Below are 19,419 nucleotides of genomic sequence, written 5' to 3'. Positions count from 1 at the left end.
CCTTGGCTGTGCCTGCGCCTTGCTCCCTCGTCCTGTCCCTCCGTCTCTGCTTTCCCAGCCCACAGCCAGCAGCCTTGTCTGCCTCCTGGCTGGAGGGCCGGGTTTGTGAGCCAGGGTCCTCCTCTGTTCATTGTAAGGAGGCCTGGGTGGGGGTGGGGAGGTATCCTTCCTACCCTGGGAGAGGGCTTGCTCCGGTGGGCTGGAGACAAGGCACTCCAAAGCGGGGAGAGTTTTGGGGTGGGAGCAACGGAACTGGATTAATTCTGCAGATCCAGGGGACTGGGAAATAAATCATGTTTTTAAAAAGACAGGCCCATTTCTGGTCCACTTCCCATTTTCCTTTGGAGAGCAAAGGGAAGGCCTGCTTATGGGGGTTGCAGGGGGTGGGTATGAGCTTGGGTTGTTCCACACTCAGCAGTGGCGCTCAGTTTCCAGAGGCTGAGGGATTTTTTTTCCTGTCCTGCTCCCCACCCTCTGCCTGCCCAAATGCCCAGACCCCAAGGACCTGGAAGGGCATCAGGCCCTTCAAGATAATTATTGAGAAAGTCATCCCAGGAGCATAGACCTTGTAAGCATTTAGTCTTGGTGGGCCAAGAGTCCCCACTTCTCTCTCCTACGACTTGGGGGTACCCCCCCATTGAGGAAGACAGCAGCTCCTCCTCTCTGACAGCCCTCATCTTTTAGCATGGGTGTTGGCAAACCACAACTCTTGGGCCAAGCCCAGTCCACCATGTAGTTTTATAAATAAAGTTTTATTGGCACACAGCCCACTCAGCCTTCTACAGATTGTCAGGGGCTGCTTTTGTACCGTAACAGCAAAGGTAAGTAGTCCCAGAGACCACGTGGCCCCCAAAGCTTAAAAGACCAACTCTGGCCCTTTTCAGGGATAGTTTGTTAACCCTTGTTCCAGAAAAGTAAGTCTTCCTCGGTTCTCCAGGCCTGAGCCAAATCATTTCCCTTGGCTCGCTGAAAGAAGTTAGCATTTCCCAAAAGTTTTCCTTCTGAAGAACCCAAAAGAAACCAAAATGGAAGTGGTACAAAGTAACAAATCCCGCAGAGACAGCTGGAGATGTGGACCCCCTGAGCTGGGGCGGCATCAGGCTGAGTGGGGCCAGACGCTGGAGCTGGGGTGGGTCTAGCACTAGGGTGCCTTGGGTGGCCTTGCCGGGTGACAGCCTACTTGGCCACATTTGGGTTACAGCAGCAGGAAGTTACAGCCCCAGCCTCAAGCCTCAGAGGGCCTAGGTGTGTCCACCTAGTCTCAGCTCTGCCAGGGCATGGAAGCCGGGTCAGCATGGCTCCTGAAGCCCATGGAAGCTTCTGGCTGCAAGTCCTGCTTCTGGATGCAGTCTCCAGGGTCTCTTACCCACCGTTGCAGCTAACCGGGCGTTTGGAGGGTGTCTACGGGGAAGGCATCTGGGACCGGCTACCCGCATTTTCTTGGCACACTCACTATCAAACACTGTCTGGTTGTCAGCCTTGCAGCTTCAGGAGGCTGATTTTCCTGGTGCTGGGCACGTACTGCCTCTTATCTTGTTAATCCTCGTAGTTACCTAGGAAGTAGTCTATCATCTCATCTCATTTTTACAAGAGAGGGAACAGGCTCGGGGAGGTTCAGTAAGTCCATCATAGGGGAAAATCCGCACAGTCAGACTCCAGAGGCCTTGCTAAACCTCTCTACGAGATGGGCTCTCCGCTAGTTCCAGGGAGAGCTGGAAGGCCCCGGCCTCTCGGTTCTGCGTGGGGAGCCAGCCTGAACTGGTAGATGAGCAAGGGAGAATCAGGTACTTTAAAGGGTGGGTGGTATCCAGTGATCTCCCAAAGTCTGTGTCCCCACATGAGATGGACATGGTACTAGCTGTGTGACTTTGGGCAAATGACTTAACCTCTCTGGTTTGTTTTTCTCATCTACGAAGTGCAGGGAGTACCTTGTCGTTGTAGGTTTATTCTGAAAAGCAAATTAATGACCATATGTATGTGTTCAGCATTAGGCTTGGTGTACGGTAAATGCTACGTAAACTTTGCTGCCGTTACCGTTACGCTTGTCTTTACCATGTGTCGTTGGGTCAGGCAGCCTTCCTGACCAGCACTGGGTGCCTCTCAGGCTTGCAGCTCAATGTTTTGTGCCTGCTGCAGCTGCAGCCAACGCTGTGCTCCTTTGGAGGGAATGAGAAATTCAGCAGAGAAAGCACCCGCCTTTCTGATCCCAGACCTGGTTCCGTTTCTGGCTCCGCTGCTCTGGGCTTGTGGGAACTTGGGCCAGTTTCCTCTCCCGTAAAATGGGGTGAAAAATGCAGACCCACCTCAAGGGATTGTTATAGGCAGTAAATGAGTCTGAATCCTGGAGGTAGACTGTCCATGCTTATTACATGTTGGCCCTCAGATATTCTAGAACTGTTCCCCCCACTGATTGAGCCGAGAGCTTTCTGCCTCATCACATTACTGTATCACATCGCACCGTCATGTGTTCTTTTAGGTTCTTTGACTTTGCTTCTCCCTCTTGGCAGGAGGATCACTTCTAACCTCATTTCACAGATGAGGAAACTGAGGCCCAGATCAGACGTAGTTGTCTGAGCCTGGGACAGAGCCCTCATCTCTGATGGTCACTAAAGGTCCCCATCCTCCTGGGTTGGAGACGAGGTGTTTTAGAGAGTCCAGAATGAGGCTTTCTTCCATTCTGCCCTGACCTGCCTTCCTCACTGGGTAAGGGCTGGGGCTAGGGCTGGACAAGACATCAGACCTCACCAGCGGTGAGGTGCCTCACGACCGGAGACCGGCCCTGGGCTCTCCATCTCTGAATGTTTGAGGTTCCAGGTCCGTGCTGCTGAGCCTGCTGGCCTGGTGAGGTTCCTCAGAGCCACCGGGCCCTGTGGGGACAGCCACCCACCCACACGGCCAGAGAGAAATGTCCAGGCTGCTTTCTCCAGCCAGTGATAAGCCATGGGCCCCGTTCCAGGCAGGGATTGTGTAGGATTCTCTGTGCTCCAGAGGATTCCTGCATTTCGACAGACACCTCATTATCCCCATCCCAGCCGGCTGGGTCCCAGCGCCTCTGTAATCACTCAGGCCCACGCCCAGCAGCCAGCCCCAGGCCAGGAAATCACTCCCCTCCCCTCCCCCGCCTTCCGCCCAAGGCCCAAAGCAGCGCCTGCGGCCACTTGCCCCGTAGACCTCCTGCCTGCCTAACGGTTCTCTCTCCTCCTCTGCTTCTCCTCTCTCTCCTGCTGCTGCTTGCTCCCGTGGGGGACTCGGAAGTGTGGCTCTCCAGCTGGGCTGAGTCTCCCAGGAAGGACGTGACAGGTACTGCCCTGAGTGCATGTGTGCGAGCATGTGTGTCCCGGGCACGCAGGTGTGGGCGCTGCCGGCCGCATGCTTCCCTGGGCTGGGCCGTGGCCCCTGGTCGGTAGGCCGGCCGTCCACTGGGCCCCTCCTGCCCTTCCCTTGGCTGTACTCACTGCCCTCCTTTCAACCCTCTCTAGGCTTCAGGTCCAGGCTCGGAGCCTTCAGTGGGTGATGGCCACAGAGCACCGTGTGTAGACGAATACACTGTGGACCGGAGTGTGTGGGTTGGTCCCCCGGCTCTGCCGGGTGCTGGCTGAGTGAACTTGACCTCCCTGAGCAAGGCTCGGCCGCCTCCCAGGGAGCCCGGCACGCGGGAAGCACTCAGGCGATGGCAAGGAGGCTGTCGCCTTGTACGCTCGCTCCGCTGGCAGTCCCGCTGGGGAGGGCCCACCAGAGATGGTCAGTCTCACTTTGGGCAGTTAACATGGGGCAGAGAGCCAAAGCTTCAGACCCTGCAGCCTGGTTTCCAGTGGTCCTCACCGGGGGACTGGTGTGGCAGCCTCCGTGCCCCAGAGCCTGGAGCAGCCTCTGCCTCATCGGCCTGGCCAGGCTTTGGGCTGCCTGGACCGGGATGGGCCTCAGGGACTCGGGCCTGTGCCTTGTGTCCAAGCAGAGCTGGGCCAGAGGTCAGGGGCTTTCCTTCAGCCTCTGGTCTTACAGGACAGTGGTGGGGAGCCCTAGACAGCAGGGTTCTCCGCTGCTGCAGGGAGATAGTGGCCCACAGAGGAGTGGGATTTCCAGAAGGGGCTTCCAGGAGCCCCTCCATTTCTAAGAGTGCTAACACAGGCATATGTGCATGCACGTGTACACACACACACACACACACACACCAACAAACACCCATTCTGCCCAAAGCTGGGAGCAGAGATTCAGGCTTCGTGGTTGGGGGCTTGAGGCAGAAGGGTCAGAGGTCAGAGGGGCTGGGCCGGCCCCAGCAGTCAGCCCGAGGCTCAGCGCCTCCCCACCACAGCTGTGGACAGAGAATGGGAGGCCCATGTCCCGGGAGGAGAAAGGCAGCAGGCAGGAGGACCCGTTGCCTGTCCCAGGCTTTTTGCAGTCCTCCTTCTGGTGCTGTCTGTGACGAGGGCCTGGGGCCTGACTAATCATTGGGCTCCTGTCCCTCTTTCCCCTCTCTACGAGCCAGCGAGCCAGAGCCCACTTGGCCTACAACAATACATTTTATTCACGAAACGTATAGCCTGGCCGCCCAGGGGCCTATAGAGAAGCCGGCAGGCCAAGTCCAGCCTGGGAGGAACTGATTGTGAGGGGCGTGGAGGGACATTTTGTGGGGTGCCAGGGTTTGGGGGGATCCCTGAGAACATGGGGAGCCTGGGGTGGGGGCCACCACAGGGCTTGGCTTCTTAGGACGAGCCCAGCTGTTTGGAGTGAGAAGCTGAGGGGAAGCAGTATGGGCTGGGGAAAACCAGCCAGACTAGGAGTTCAGGGCTGGAGTCTTGGGCAAGCTGCCAGCTTGCTCTGGGCCTTGGTTTCCCCATCTGGAATGTCAGAGAGTGCATGAGACGGAAAACTCAGAGGTAAGGGGCTGATGTGGGGGGATCCTTGAAGATGAGAGTCCTGGGGCTGCTCAGCCTGGCCTCCCCCACCGGAGTGGGCCCAGGGTGCTCTGATCTGGCTCTCCAGCTGACGAGGATCCCCTGCCAGCCAGGAGGTGCAGTTAGAGGGAGCCATGTTCTGGGGACACAGCCATAGCCACCCTTTTCCTGGCGCCTGTGGCGCTTGCCTTGAGGTGCCTGCTGGTTCTGAGGCTGCAGGGGAACTTGAACCCCTCCTGCTCCTCCCTAAATCTCCCATTTCCTGTTTGCTTTATAAATAGTATCTATAGTTTACATAGGGCATTAACCCTGTCACCTGGTTCCACGCACAGAACAATCCACAGAGGGTAGGTACTGGTACTGTACCTGTTGACAAACAAGGAAATTGGAGCTCAGAGAGGTTGAGCGTTCCTCCCAGGGTCACAGAGCTAGTCAGGGCAAAGCAGGACTGGACCCTCAGACCCTCAGAGTTGAATCTTCTGCTTTTGCATCATCTCAGGCAGCTGAGGCCCGTGCCCTTTCCTATGGCACCAGGCCTGGGGCAACTCTCATCAGGGAGACTCTTGTTTAAAGCACATGGCTGACTGGGGCCCCGCGCCCCACAAACATATCCAGCAGAGGCCGGGAGTGAACACCGTGGCTGGAGTAAAATCAGGGAGCTCCTGGAGGGTCAGAGATGATTGGGGAGAACTGGGGTTGGTGGAGGAAGGGAAGGCATTCCAGGCAGGGGGAACAGCTAAGGCAAAGGCTTGCAGGTAAGAACCCACATAGAACAGCGTGGTGGGCACATGATGCCCTCAGTATGTATGTTGAGTCATGAATGTGGCCTGGAACAGGTGGGTTATGTGTCAGGGAACCGGGGAACTCAGGTTGTCAGAAAGACTGAACTTGAATTTGGCCTTTATTCTGTAGGCAACAGGGACCCATTGAAGGTGTTGGAGCAAGGGACTGACTTGGCAAAATTCTCATTTAGAAGTTTAGGTTGGCAGGCAGAATCAGGCAGAAGCCAGGGGTCCGTCCAGGTGGTAGTTGGAGGAATGCAGGTGTGGGGAAGGGCTCCAGGGATCTGCCAGAGCCCGAGCCCATCCAGCCAGGGGCTCCGAGTGACAAGGGGCCCATCCCTGGATGAGACTATTACAAAGTCCCCTTCCACCCTGGGAGGGCCTCTTCTCTCTAGAAGGGGTATAGCCCTTCTCTGTGCCTCTGTCAGACCCTTCCCGTCTAGAGGCTGGAGGATTCATCCATGGCCCTGCCCCTCCCTCCTACTTTGGGCTGACTCCTCCGGCCCCCAATTTTCCAGGCCTTGGCTGGGAGGGGATCCAGAACAGCCTCTGTGGGATGACATCACCCACCCGCCCGCCTGCCGAGTGCTTTCTCATCTGGATACCTGCTCGCAGCGCACGCCTGCCCGGGCAGTCCTGGGCAGGCAATGTCCTGAGAGGCAGATGCCAGAGAGAGGGAGCTGGGAGTCTGCCCGTGCTAGGGGAGGGGAGAGCAGCCAGGAGGGCAGAGTGTCTGTGTGTCCCTCTGTCTGTCCCACAGCCTTTGGGACAGCCTCCAAGAGGTGCCACCGCCTGTCTTCCGTGCTCTGGAATCCCTGGAGAACATTCTCTTTTCTACCTGGGTCCCAAAACGTCAGTCTTTAGAACGCTTAGGCCAATTTTCCAAGGGGCTGGGAGGGCCAACGCGGTGGGGGCGGGAATTTTCCCCTCTTTTGGAAATCTTGCCTCAGATTTCCTTGGCTTGGATTAAAGTAAGCTAAGGTCTCTCCACTCCCCAGCACCCCAGCTTGTCCTCTTCAGCAGCTCCTGGCCACAAACTCAGCAGTCCTTGCTCTTCTGTGCCTCTGTTTCCCCATCTCCCCTTTCCCCTTTCCATAGTTGTCTAGTTTTCCCAGATGTCAGAGGTGAGGCCCTGCCTGGTTTAGCTCTAGTGGCTCAAAACAAACCACTAAATCACTCCGTTCATCTGTCTGCCTGTTTGTTCATTTCATTCATTCATTTTGTGAACACTTGCTGAATGCCTGCTACCTAATGGGCCCGGTGTCCTGCTGAACAGACAGACGTAGCACCAGTCAATAAGGAACCCACACACCAGTTTAATGAAAACAAGGCCAAGGCCTGGAGATAGGGTGAAGCAGGGTCCCTCTGGGAGCCAGGGATCAGTGGCTCTCTGCAGGTGGCATATAGTAGGGGAAGTTCAGAACATAAGCAACCCCCTGTCTGGTGAGTGTGGGTTTAAGTCCCAGCTGTGTGACCTTGGGAAAACTTACCCTCATAAGCCTCATTCTGGCTATGTATAAAAATGGGTCTCTAACAGAACCTACGACGTAGGGTTATTTTGAGGATCCAATGAGACAACAGAATGATGTGGTCAGGTGCTTGGCATCGTGCGGATCCATCAGTGAGCACCGGAGGGTCTGCTGTTAATTGTTGGAATCATCTGGGCTCTTGGGATTTGGAAACTCTCTAACTCACTGGGAACTCTGCTTTTGTTTGTAGCCTGAGTTTGCCTTTCCCACAAACTATAGGGAGCCCCTGTATCTCACAGTGCAGGGGCTGGGCCTTTTTGCCTTAGGTTCACTGAAGAGGGGCTCTTGGCCACAGAGGCACTGCCGTCCCCCCAGGGGCACAGTGGGAGGTAGTTGCTGTCAGCTCCATGCCCAGCGCTGCCCCTCTCCGGCTGGCAGCGACAGGCGCAGACCTGGCTCCATCCCCGCAGAGTGGGCTGGTCCCGCTGCCCAGCTGTTGGTTGCATTTCTGCCTGAAATCTGATCCCAGCTCTGGTGGAGCTGCCTGGGGCTGTGCATGTGCAGATCCATGTGGCAGGGCTCAGTAGGGACAGCGTCCCTTCTGGGGCTCCAGAGGGCTGAGCTGGGGCTACAGGGCCCCCACCTCTTGGGAGAAAACCGTGGGGCACTGGGTTTCTTTCCTTCCCTTGCTCCCTGCCCTGGTCTAAGCAGTGCCTCTGCTCCCTGGCTGCACCTGGGAACCACGGGGGAGGAGGGAGTGTCCAAAAAATACGGACCAGTTAAATCTGGACTTCTGGCGGTAGAACCCAGGCCTCGGTATTTTTTAAAAGCGCCCCCGCCCAGGCAATTTTGTGGAGCCAAGTAGAAGATCATTGTGCTAGAAGAATGGGTGTCTGGAAACAGAAATCATAGAGGCAGTTCTTTAACGGAAAGAGAGATGGGCTTGAACGTAAAACCCTCGGTGAGTTTGGTTCTCTTCATAGCAGCTGTGTGTGCTGAGGCAAATCTCTTGCCTTCTCTGGGCCTCTGAATTGTCTTTGGTGAAATGGGAAGGTAGAAGGGTTGTGGTGAGGATAAAACGGGACAGGCTACGTGCCTGACACAGAACATGTACTGAGTTAGACTCGGGTGTGTAAGGAATGTTACTGTAGGCCAAAGCATCAAGGGAGCCTAGGGACCCTCTCAGCTATTTCTATAGCCATGTAGGTGGTGTGAATCCGCTAGCCTTCCAGGAGATTGACAGATGTATAGGGTGGTAGACACATAAAGTGTGCTTGGAATTCCCTTTGGGCTATGGCTGGTCTGGGAAGGCTTCCTGTAGGAGGTGACCAATAGGTCTCTGGTTTATGGCTCCTTTCAGCTCCTAGCAGGACATGCCTTGTCTCAGATGTTTGTCTCCATCTCTGGGAGCCTTTAGCCCATCTGCCCTCCTTCTGCAGAGCCCCACCTTTTGACCCTTCAACTGCCAGGGGCGGCTGGAGGCTTCCCAAAGCCTGACCACAAAATCCAGCACTAAAAGGTAGAGGGTGACTGAATCAGTCTCCATGTGGCCAGAGGGCAGCAGCCAGGCTGGAGTGAAGCTGGCCTCAGCCTCCGGCGTCTGCACCAGGCCCCTGGGCTCAGTGGCAGCGCCGTGGTGAGCCGAACTTGAGGAAAAGTTGGCGGGGGGCGGGTTGGGCTCGCCTGGCTGCTGGCGCTGGGACTTTCTTCTTGGGTTTCAAGTAAACAGTCTCAACCCTCCTCCCCCTCCACTGCCTCCACCCCTGGCTCCTCATTCGATGGGTCTCATGTGTTTCTATTTAAGGGTTGCGAGTAAACCCCAGTGATTGGCGGTCTCAAACCTTCTTGACTTCTCGCCTGGGCCCTGGCTGTGGAGACTTCTCTCCTGCTTGCTCCCTCTCCCTCCCGAGGGGAGGACCGCTGCCTCGCTTTTCCTCTGGGTTCCCAGGGGCTGGGGGAGAGGCACAAGCCCTCCTCCCTGCCTTGCCTTTCTTTCTCTCCTCTGCTCGGCCTCAGCACTCATGGGCGGCCCTCCCGTCCCGCCCCTGCCAGCCGAGGGGTCTGGGGAGACCACGTCCGCACCAGGCCTCTCCTCCCGCTCGCTCGTGCCGGGCTGTGCCTGACTCATCGCAGCGGCGGGCTCTTCCTCTCCGTTTCCCGTTTCCCGGGGCCTCCGCCTGTCCCCAGCTGTCCCCCCCCCCCCACTCCAGCCCAGCTCCCCATGTCCCCCGGTCCCCGCGGCGCAGCGGGCCGGTGTGGGGCCTTGCTATATGGCCTGTCTTTGGGGCCCGGCGAGCTGCGAGCCCTGGCTACGGGCGGCCCCTCGGAGCGGCGCTGGCGACGGAGCAGCCTCCCCCGATGGACAGGGGGCGCCCCGGCCGCGGGGCCATGGCCGGCCGCTGGCTCACCGCGTGCTTTCTGCCCTCGCCAGGTGCCGACACCAACGCCGAGCCCATGATCCTGGAACAGTACGTGGTGGTGTCCAACTATAAGAAGCAGGAGAACTCGGAGCTGAGCCTCCAGGCCGGGGAGGTGGTGGATGTCATCGAGAAGAACGAGAGCGGTGAGTACCCAGATGGGCGGCCTGGCTCCCGGGATGGGCGGACAGAGGGACAAACGGACAGATGGACGTCTGGCTGGTTTTGTTCTCTCCCTCCTCCCCCACCTCTGCAGCTGTACGTTATTTCCATCTGGTTGGGGAGAGGGCTGAGGAGGCCAAAGTTTCCCCTGTTGGTTTGGGCCGCAGGCCAGCACTTTGCCTGGTGGTGGAAGAATGTCTCCCCGGCTCGGGGAAATGAACCGGCTTGTGGGCACGCAAGGCCAGGGCGGCAGAAGCCAGTACAACGGCCCGGCCCCTGTTCGGCAGTCCCCATGCCCACCGAGGCCGCGGGGAAGGTAGCTCCTGGCTCAGGGGACGCCTTCGAGTGTCTTCCCCCGTTGGTGCCATCTTCCAAGCTAGGGTCCCGGCAGGGGCCAGAGAAGCCAGCTAGCTGGTGGGGAAGGCCGGCCGTGACGTCAGTGTGGGGGCCGCGGTTCTTGGGCCCCCCGCGGGCTGTCTCAGGAAAGGCTAAGCCTGTGGGGTTTGGCTAGCGGCTGTCTGGTGAGCTGATTGCCCCCTGCAGAGCTGAAGGCCACTAGGACTTGGGAGGAGGATCCGGACGGGAAGAAGGGGGCCACGGAGGGCCCTATGGCAGCCTCCCTATCATTGGGAGCTGAGTCTTTGTCTCCTCTGGGGCCCCGCCCGTGGTTCTCCAGGAGCTACTGGTTCCACGGTCATCACCGGGACCACAAGTGCAGCTGGCATCTGTGCAGGTGGGGAGAGGAGGGCCTGAATCAGTCAGTGTGAGCTGCGGGAGATGTCCAGCAGCAATTTGCCCGCATGCTGCTGGAGCTTGAATTGGTTCCTGGGATGTTTTGTTTTGGTTTCAGTTAGCTACAGGGGAAGCTCCCCTGTACAGGATCCTCTTTGGGCAGTGTTCGGACACTCCCAGAGGGGAGGGGCCTGTTTTCCTTTTCCTGTCCTACTCTGTTCCCTTCCAGTATTGTAAGCCCTGAAAGGAAGGAGACCAAAGGGTGATTGTACCCATACTACAGATAGAGTAACTGAGGCGCAGACAGACTGATGAGACGTGAGTCCTCTGAGGGCAAAAGCAGAACAGGGACATTCCTGGATCCCCAATTCCTATGTCTGTGGGCAGCAAGTCAAGGTAGAGATGCTGAGGAAATCCCAGCAGACCTCCTGGGGGAGGTGAGCTCAGGCTCCTGCTGTAGGAGGCTCAGGAACTGTGCTCCCTGAGAACAGTGCTGTGACGCCATCTTAGGTTGGGACTCCTGGTCCTTCTGGGTCTGGGGTTTTCACAGACCTTTCAGAGAGGTCAGGCTTTGTCCTTGTGCTTGGAGTAATGGGCAGGGTAGTTGGCAGAGGCTGTCCCCGCCCGGCAGAACCACACCCCTAGCCTAAGGCCTGAGCCCTTCACCCCAGGTGCCCACACTGGTCTCCTACCTGCACACCTTTGCCTTCAGTCTTTGTCCTCTTACCAGCCCTACCTACCTGTTGCCACCCCTCACCCCACCTACCCGCTACCCCCGCCCCCAGGAAGCTAGAGTTGTCACAGAGGCCTGGCTCTGGAAACCCTGAGCACCTCCAGACCCAAAGGAAGGGATCTCTGATGGTGGAATTGGAGGCGCCAGTGGAGAGATAAACGTTTTGGGGCTTGTTCCAAGGGGAAATGGTCTCACTTCTCTGTATAAGGTCAGGGCTGCTCAGAAGTAGAGTTCTGGCTTAGAGACCCTCCTGCTTCCTGCCTTGCCCTGTGTCAACAGCACTGCTATTGGCCCCCAAGGTTCTGGGCATCAGCCACTGGGCAGGGTGGAGAAGACGCCACACAAAAGGAAGTCAACATGCTCTGGACCTCTGATTCCCAGGGATTTTCTCCCTCTACCTTTCTATCCCATAGCCAGGATTCTAGGACTCCTTGGAAGCCTTGCCTAGTTGGGGAGGGGGGGTGGGCGGGGCTTGACACAGCGAGGGCCTGGAGAAAGCATAGAGACCCCTCCGCTCCTGAGGAGTCCCTCATGGCTGTGTGAGGGGCTCAAGCAGCCTGACTCCGCCGTCTGACACCCAGACCCTCTGAGAGAGCTACTGTCCCAGGAAGCAGGACTCTGCCCACCACCTACCGGCTGGGTAAGCAAGTCCCTTAATCCCTCTGGGCCTCAGTTAACCCTTCTGTACAATGGAGATAATTTGGTGGCTGCTTAGAAAGAGGAGTTGGAGTAATGACCTCACGAGCCCTCTTCGCAGTTCTGAACTGCCATGGCTGGGAGCCTCTTTGGGACCCTGGGTGTCAGGTAGAGAGAGCCTCCCCGAACAGGTTGTCTCTCCAACTCCAGGACTTTTGTATCTTTGCTTTTGGTGGACAGAGCTGCTCGGCAGCGGATGTTTGCCCTGGGACCCTGGAGTGCTCTGTCCGCCGTGCAAACCCACACTGTCTGGTGCTGGCAGAAACCAGGGGGCCTGAGGTGAACCGCCAGTTTAACCAGAGAAACTAAGTGGGTGGAGGGGAGAGAGCAGGAGGACCAAACTGCAGATCCCTGGGACAGTGGTTTCGCAGTTCATGGAAGCCCTACGGCTGAGGTGGGGGAGGGGAGGTGTGCTGTGCATCCTGTAAGCTGGCTTTGGAAGGAGTGGTGAGTGAGGTTTTTGAACTCTGTAACAAAGACCCAATTGTTAGGCCTCTGACCTTGGGACATGGTGGGCGTGTTAAGGCATTTCCACTCCCAATCGTTGGGGCACCATCCCCACCCCCCAGGGCCTTGCCTTACCCAGGGAGAGCGGGGACTCTGTCTGTGTTCCCTTCTCCGGAGGCCAGAAGTCCCTAGAAGATCCATAGAGGGGTCCACCAGCCTCCGGCTCTGCAGGCTGGGACCACAGCCTCCGAGCCGTTTGAAGGTGTGGTTGTGATCTCTTTGGTCTAAAGAGCGTTGTGTCCAGAAGGCAACTCAGAGTCGGTCAGCTGTAAACACCTGGTACCACGGGTTATGTCTCATTTTATTAGAATCAGGAAATGACCCCACACGGTAGAAGGCTCTTTAAAAATTTTGTGGCTGAAGTAACAGGCTGAGCGGTTAAGTCATTTTCTTGGAGTCCAACAGCTGAGATCTCTGCCGTCTACAGAGGACGTAGGGGGAGAGCGAGAATGGACTCATCCCCAGTAGGGTCACCATGAGTTGGTGACACTGCAGGCTGGGGGAGATGACCCCAGGTCTCCATGGAACAGCCGTTGTAGAAGGGTAGCTCTGTGTCCCGCTCTCCAACATGGTGGTCATAAATTGTGGGAATTAGGCTTGTTAATTATTCCTTTGAACTTGGGCCAGGCCACAGCTGAGAGGATCTGAGCACTGAGGACAAGCCTGTTCCTATGAATGTAGGTGGACAGAAGTCATGGACTCCCGAAGTGCGACCTGAGTGGCTTCAGGGAAAGCCTTTTTGACCAAGCAGTGGGCCTGGGGCTGAACCAGAAAGTCCTCCTTTTCTCCGTTCATGAACAGGGGCACATCTAGCAGAAAGATTGAACAGCTTTGCTTGTTTGGACAAGCCACTGTCCTCTTGGCTTGGGAACCCCTCCACCTTTCCCACAGACAGCAGTACCTGAGATGCCCGCTTTGTGGGACATTCTTAGGCCTCAAAGACTATGTTGGCTTCAGCTTTAAGCAGGTACAATCTGATCTGACATCTGGCAGGACAGTGATGGCAGGATCCCAGCTACTCTGGTCTCTGTGTGGAGCAAAGCTTGTCTCTAACTTTCCAGGATTGCTTCCTTCTTCTTAGGACTAGAGGCCCAGGGAGGACATGGGGCTATGAGTCACCAGATGCTCATTCTTTTCCTGCCTCTGCTTTCCTTCTTGGAGTCTTTGTTTCTTTCCTGGCCCCAGCATGAAAACACTGGGAGTTCTTATACTTCCTTGGAGGCACAGAGTTATAGGACTAAGACAAAGCATTGTGCTGGCAAGGAATTTTTAGCTCTACTGGTTCATCCAGGTGAGAAATTGTACAGGTGAGAACACTCAGCCTTGGGGCGTTTACACATCTCATTTCAAAATCAATGCTTTAGTCCCAACTGAATAGTGAGCAAAGGGCAGAAGTCCACTCAGACTTGCTCAAGAGACTCCTGAAAGGCTGCAGAAAAATGTCACCGAAACTTAGGTTGGTTCTAGCCTCACAGAAACCGGGAACCAAAGAGGGGTCCGAGCCAGCTCAGCCTTGTTTGTCTCTGTCTTGCTCTGGAGTGTACCAAGTAGAGGGAGAGCCCCCACCCCCCGCCCCGGGAACATTTCCCTGCAGAGCAGCTTGCCTTCTCCACTTAAAACAGCAACCTATTCACCTGCTGCTGGTCTGTCAGGCCCAGACCGCAGGGCTTTTCAGTGGAGGTAACTGCCACCCACTCACTATAGCTTCCAGTTCTCTGAGTTCAAAATCTGAAGTTCGAATCTCCATATGGTTGGTTCCTGGCTGGCCAGTGATTCGGCAGACCTTCGATCAGGTGTCCTACCCCAGGCCCCTCAGCTGTGTCTGGGAGAAGCCCCATGGGGCATAAGCATGGCTGCCTAGCCAAGTTCCTCGGTGGGGGCTGTGGGAGAGCAGGTTTGAAAGAAAGGAGATCTCAAGGGGTAAAGTACCCAAAAATGTGCTGAGCTGCCAACCAGGTTACGTGTTTAGCAGCTGCGTGTGGGGTGGAGAAAAGAAGAGTAGGGAATCTGAACACTAGGTTTAAGATCTAATGCTACCCTGACTTTGCGAGGTACGTAGGAATCCCTTGGTTTCCTGGTGAGTGTAAGGGCGTCAGCGATGCACGGTGCATGGGCGTGTCTAGAGGGGGCATCTAAGTAGCCGTGTATTGCTTGACAGACAAGACAAACTAATAAGCTTTTTTCTCAGATTTGTGTGTCGTGTTGGTGATTGTGTACTGTCCAAGGTAATGCATTCTCCAGCCTTTTGTGTTCTGTGGGTTGGAATCTTTTTAACATGGAGGGATGGATCACTTCGGTAACTTTGATATTTCCTGATGAACATTGTTATAACTCATTATGTATGGGCGTTTTATAAGGGAGAAACCTATTTACATGGCGTTCATTTATCTAGGCGTTTGTTCATTTCACAATACCTCCTTTCGAATACCTCCTTTGTTCCAGGCCCCGTGCTGATGGCCTGCAGAAGGCAGAAGGCAGAAGGCAGAAGGCAGAAGGCAGAAAGGCAGAAGGTTCCTGCCTTGCTGCAGCTTAGACTCTAATCGGCCTGAGCATGCTGGGTCCTTAAGGGGCGGACTGTACTGTGAGGCTGGGGCAGCTTCTCCGACTTGACAATGTCTTCCGTAGGCTTCTCTGAGGAAGCTTCTGTGTCATCTGCTTCGATTATGGGCTTACTAAGGAACCACCTGATTGCTCATTCAGACTGCCAAGCTACCGCAGAAAAGAGCTATCCCCATAAAGACAGGATAGGCAGAAAGACAGGTAATTGTAGCCTGCATTGCAGATAAGTCAACTAACACTCTTAGCTCTGCCACAGTCTTTTAAGTTTGGTTCCAGTGAACCAGCCGCCATCTGCCTGTGGTAACCGGCCCCTGTGAGGTCTTTCCTAACTGTCAGACAGCCTGGATCCTCCGACCTCTCTTCTCTTCCGAAGTATGGCGCGTGCATGTTCCTGCTGAGTCAGCCTCACCAGCGATTGCAAAGTCCGTTCTGTTCTAAGACGGTCTCCAGCGTGCAGTTGTTCCTGCCTCACGAACCTGGCTGGACGGGGAAGGGCCACGGAGCATAAATCCTGGAGCAGAAGCTGGCATCCTCATTCCCCCTGGGCCCCCTGAGCCCAGCTTGCTTCACTGCAGGCTCGAGATTGTTTTGAGAACGAGATTGCAGGATAGCCTAGCGATGAAAAATAGGGACTTCACCTTAAATAAGCCTGGTTTTCATTTTGGCTTGGTACTGGCTAGTGGCGAGCCTGGGAAAGTTAGTTGCATCTTCTAAGCATCCGTTTCCTTCTGTGTAAAATGGGGATAATTGTGCCTACAGCCAGAGGGTTAACGTATGCCAGTTCAGAAGGGATTCAGTGCTTGGTGCGGGGCCTGGCATGCGCTAAGTGCTCAGGACGTGGTGGTCGCCAGGAGACTGCTGGACAAGGGCAGCCCCGCCACAGACTGATCCTGGGGCCCACGGCAGACCAGTTTTCCTCTTACGGCCTCAGTTTCCCTGTCGGGCCGGAGAATGGGTTGCACTCATAAGTGTCTGAGGAGTCTCTCAGCCCTCCTGGTTTGCGAGGTTGGGTAGGGCAAGCAGGGAGTTTACTGTGAGCAGTGAAGCCCTGAAACCATGTTGGAGACCAGAGTTGCCCCTTTGGAGCCCTGGCTTGGGTAACTGTCCTTGCCCCAGACCGTGACAGGAAAAGTTGGAGACAAAAGTCAAATTCCCACTGGTGACCCAGAGGCAGTACCTTCACAGGGCCATGACCTTCAAGCAGGGCCGAGGGAAGAGGAGTGTCTCACCCATGACCCCTCATACTGGCTTGACGTCACCCCGTGGCTCTGTTGCAGGGCACAGAGCTGAAGTACGGGGGCCGGTAGGGGCCTCATGGGAGTTGGAGACATCAAGCTGGGCCTTGGAGAGAGGGGGTTAGATGGGCTGAGAAGTGAAGGAGTTCCAGGTCCCTACGAGGGGATACCAGGTGGAGGGCTGGGTCTGCCGGCGTGAGACGGCAAGGCAAGTGTCTGGCCGCCTCCAGCAGGTGTGTCCTGATGAAGAAAGGGGACACTGGGCCACAGTGGAGCGGGGAGGAAGAAGGAGGCCTCGGGAAGCTGTTGAGCCAGAGAGGGATGCAAGCATGGTGGCGCTGGAAGCAAGTGGTCCAGCTGGGGAGAGGAGGGCGGCAGGGGAAGGTATCTCTGGACACCTGCAGTGGAAATCACTCCTCGAATGAGATCAGCATGGGCTGTTATCCGGGAGATGTCCAAGGGCTTGTCAGCACTGAGGGCAGCAGGGGCCAGCCACCTGCCTGGAGCCAGCGGCCAGATGGCTTGGGGTGTGCAGGGAACCGTGGCCACCAGGGCACTGCTGTGTCTCTCCTCCCCCTGCTTGGGTGGGGCCAGCGGGGCAGCTGGTCACTCTGACCGCATGTTGGCTCTGTGCACCCAGCATGTCCTAAGGCCATCACTCTTAAACGGCAGTTTTGGAGCAAAAGGTGTGTTGTAGCAGCGACCTCAGAAATCCAGCTCAAGGGCCCAAGTGATGCCAGCTGCCCCCCTCTCCGCCCCAGGGCAACGCCTGGCTGCCTTCCACTTTGGGGGCGCAAATAGGTTCACACTGAGTCTGTTCACGGGCGTCTCCAAAAGGCTGCTTTTCTGGGCTTGGACACCAAGGGAACACTTAAACCGCACACTGCCCAGACCGGAGCGAGGCTCATCCTCACGTGATCTGTCGTCCCTAAATCCAAACTAGTTGACTAAATGCCAGGCTAGGGTCAGAGGCGATGAGGCCAACAAAGGCCCACCCTCCTGGGGCTCCCATGGAGTGGTGAGACAGTCACAAGGAAACCAGAAAAATAACTTGAGATTTTTGCAAAGTGCCGTGCGTGAAGCGGGGCCCTATGACTGTGAATAAGCCAGGGGAGGAGGTGATAGGGTGCGGCCAGGGAAGGGCTCTCTGAAGGCCTTCCCTGCTGAGAAGGCCTGGAGCTCAGCGAGCCCAGGAAACCAAGGGCTCTGGTTGGTTTGGGGAGGGCGGTGGTGAGTAAAGGCAGAAAAGTAGGCGGGGCCAGGTGGGACCAGGCCTAGGCATGTGGTTCTAAGTGTAACAGCCACGGCATCCCGGGTAGGGGTCTTGCAGTGTGGCCAACGGGTGACCTCCCTCCCCTCCCTGGACAAACCCCGGCCCAGGAGCTCAGAGAGCAGGTACCACTAGGTGTACCCAACACGCATGAACATACGTGGCCTTTGTCGCCGGTGGAAGTGACAGGTCTCCCCGTGTGGCTAAAGTGTGGGGAAAGAGCTCCCCACACAGCATTCCCTCCACCCTTACATAACAGATTTCCACCCTGCGATTGTGGCACTTTCTGGGGAGTATAATTTGTCAGGACCTCAGGGAATTTGGGTTGAGAAATCACCCCTTGTTTTTTCCCCAGATGATCCCGCAGCCGTGTGATAGTACGGTCTCAGCACTTGGGTTTCCAGTAACTACTCGTGGTAGCGGGCTTGACCGCCCTCCTCTCTATCAGCATCTTTTCAGATTCCATAACCTCATCCTCTGCGTTCCCAGTGCTGACCCACACTCCCTTGTCGCATCACGGCAGGGGAAGCCAGGGTGACCCAGTTAAATCAGTCGCCCTGGGAATCTTGGTGGGAACTGGTGTTCACTGGGACCAAGCAGAGAGCCGCTCGTGGCTCACATAACGCTCAGCATCCCTTCTGCGTGCATTGAAAATGTGCCATATGGAATTCGCGGGGGTTTTTTGTTTCATTTAATTGTTTCAGCCCCAATTCCACATTTCCCTTCTGAGCCAGGCACTTTTTAGGCTCATGCTAAAATACATTTGCCTCCCCTAAGCTTTTATTGGACTAAATTGTGGGGAAGTGGCCCAGGCTCCATGGGAGGCGAGAGAAAGCCAAACTAAGAGAAAGAGTCTGCCAGGGACGGGCCATAAAGTGAGCAAGCCACGAGTAAGATTTCGAAATTGGTGCGCAGATCCCTTTCTCCTGTTACCTCAGGCCCATCAGCATTGCCCTGAGTGGCCCTTGGATCTCCCATGTCCCAGAACCTTGTGTTTTAAGGGACATTCTAAAGACAGTGGTCTGAAGCCTGCAAGTCTTCTCTTCATTCCCCACTGGGGCCAGGTGAGCAGGGGGTGCCCTTGAAGAGGTTAAGGCTGCCTGGGGACGGCCTGCTCCTGCCCGCCCGTAGGGGATTTGGGACATTTTTTTCAATGTGACTTCTTTCTGAATCAGAATATTTTATGTTTTACAAGATACAAAACCATGCAGTTTGTAGAACTTACTGGTAAGATGAAGGGCAAATGTTGACATTGTCTCTCAAAGGTGGAAATTGAAGCCCAGAGAGGTTAAGTGACTTGTCCCAAGGTTGCACAGTGGGGAGGTGGGGTGTGGACTTCAACATAAGCTATTTTTCCAGTTTTTGGAAATCTGGAAGTTTGCACATCTTGTGCTTGTGGATTTTACTTCTTTAGGGAACCAAGCCCCAGAGTGCTCTGCTGTGTGAGCTCCACAGACCACAGAGAGCAGGAGAATAGAGATTGGTCTTGCTAAAGCCTTGGCTGGAATAGGAGAAAAGTGGTCAAAAGGAAAGTTTCCTGCAGAAGAGCTGTGTGCATGTTCCAGGCTTTGGCTCAGCCTGGTCCGTGGCGGCAGGGCTGGACTGCATGGGTAGATGGATTAAAGGCATTTGTGAAACCTGCTCACCAGGGCCCTGATGGGCAGGACCAAGGGTATGAGGGTAGAGTTGGGCAGGGCCCTAGCCCACTCTGCTTCCCCCCACTTTTTTTTTTTAAGATTTTATTTATTTATTGGACATAGAGATCACAAGTAGGCAGAGAGGCAGGCAGAGAGAGGGGGAAGCAGGCTCCCCGCCGAGCAGAGAGCCCCATGTGGGGCTTGATCCCAGGATCCTGAGACTATGACCTGAGCCGAAGGCAGAGACTTAACCCACTGAGCCACCCAGGCACCCCTCTGCTTTCCCCTTTGTCCAAATAAAAAGACCTGTCCCGGCCCCTCCCCT

The 19,419-nt window shown here is 56.0% G+C and overlaps 1 protein-coding gene across 5 annotated transcripts in view; it reads left to right on the top strand.

The window, feature by feature from the left end:
* Positions 1–19,419, top strand: part of SH3PXD2A (SH3 and PX domains 2A) — a 235,251-nt gene that overhangs the window by 167,925 nt on the left and 47,907 nt on the right. For 3 of the 5 annotated variants that reach the window (XM_044240435.1, XM_044240438.1, XM_044240437.1), the window contains 2 exons: positions 3,256–3,300; positions 9,578–9,709. In XM_044240435.1, the coding sequence (XP_044096370.1) occupies positions 3,256–3,300; positions 9,578–9,709 (177 nt within the window). Of the gene's footprint in view, positions 1–3,255; positions 3,301–7,956; positions 8,108–9,577; positions 9,710–19,419 lie in introns of those variants that run through there. The other 2 variants (XM_044240439.1, XM_044240436.1) reach the window with 2 other exon arrangements.

The sequence above is a fragment of the Neovison vison genome, chromosome 2 (assembly GCF_020171115.1).
Source record: "Neovison vison isolate M4711 chromosome 2, ASM_NN_V1, whole genome shotgun sequence".
NCBI lineage: Eukaryota > Metazoa > Chordata > Mammalia > Carnivora > Mustelidae > Neogale > Neogale vison.
The sequence above is the reverse complement of the archived record's forward strand: the minus strand, read 5'-3'. Positions and strand labels throughout refer to the sequence as shown.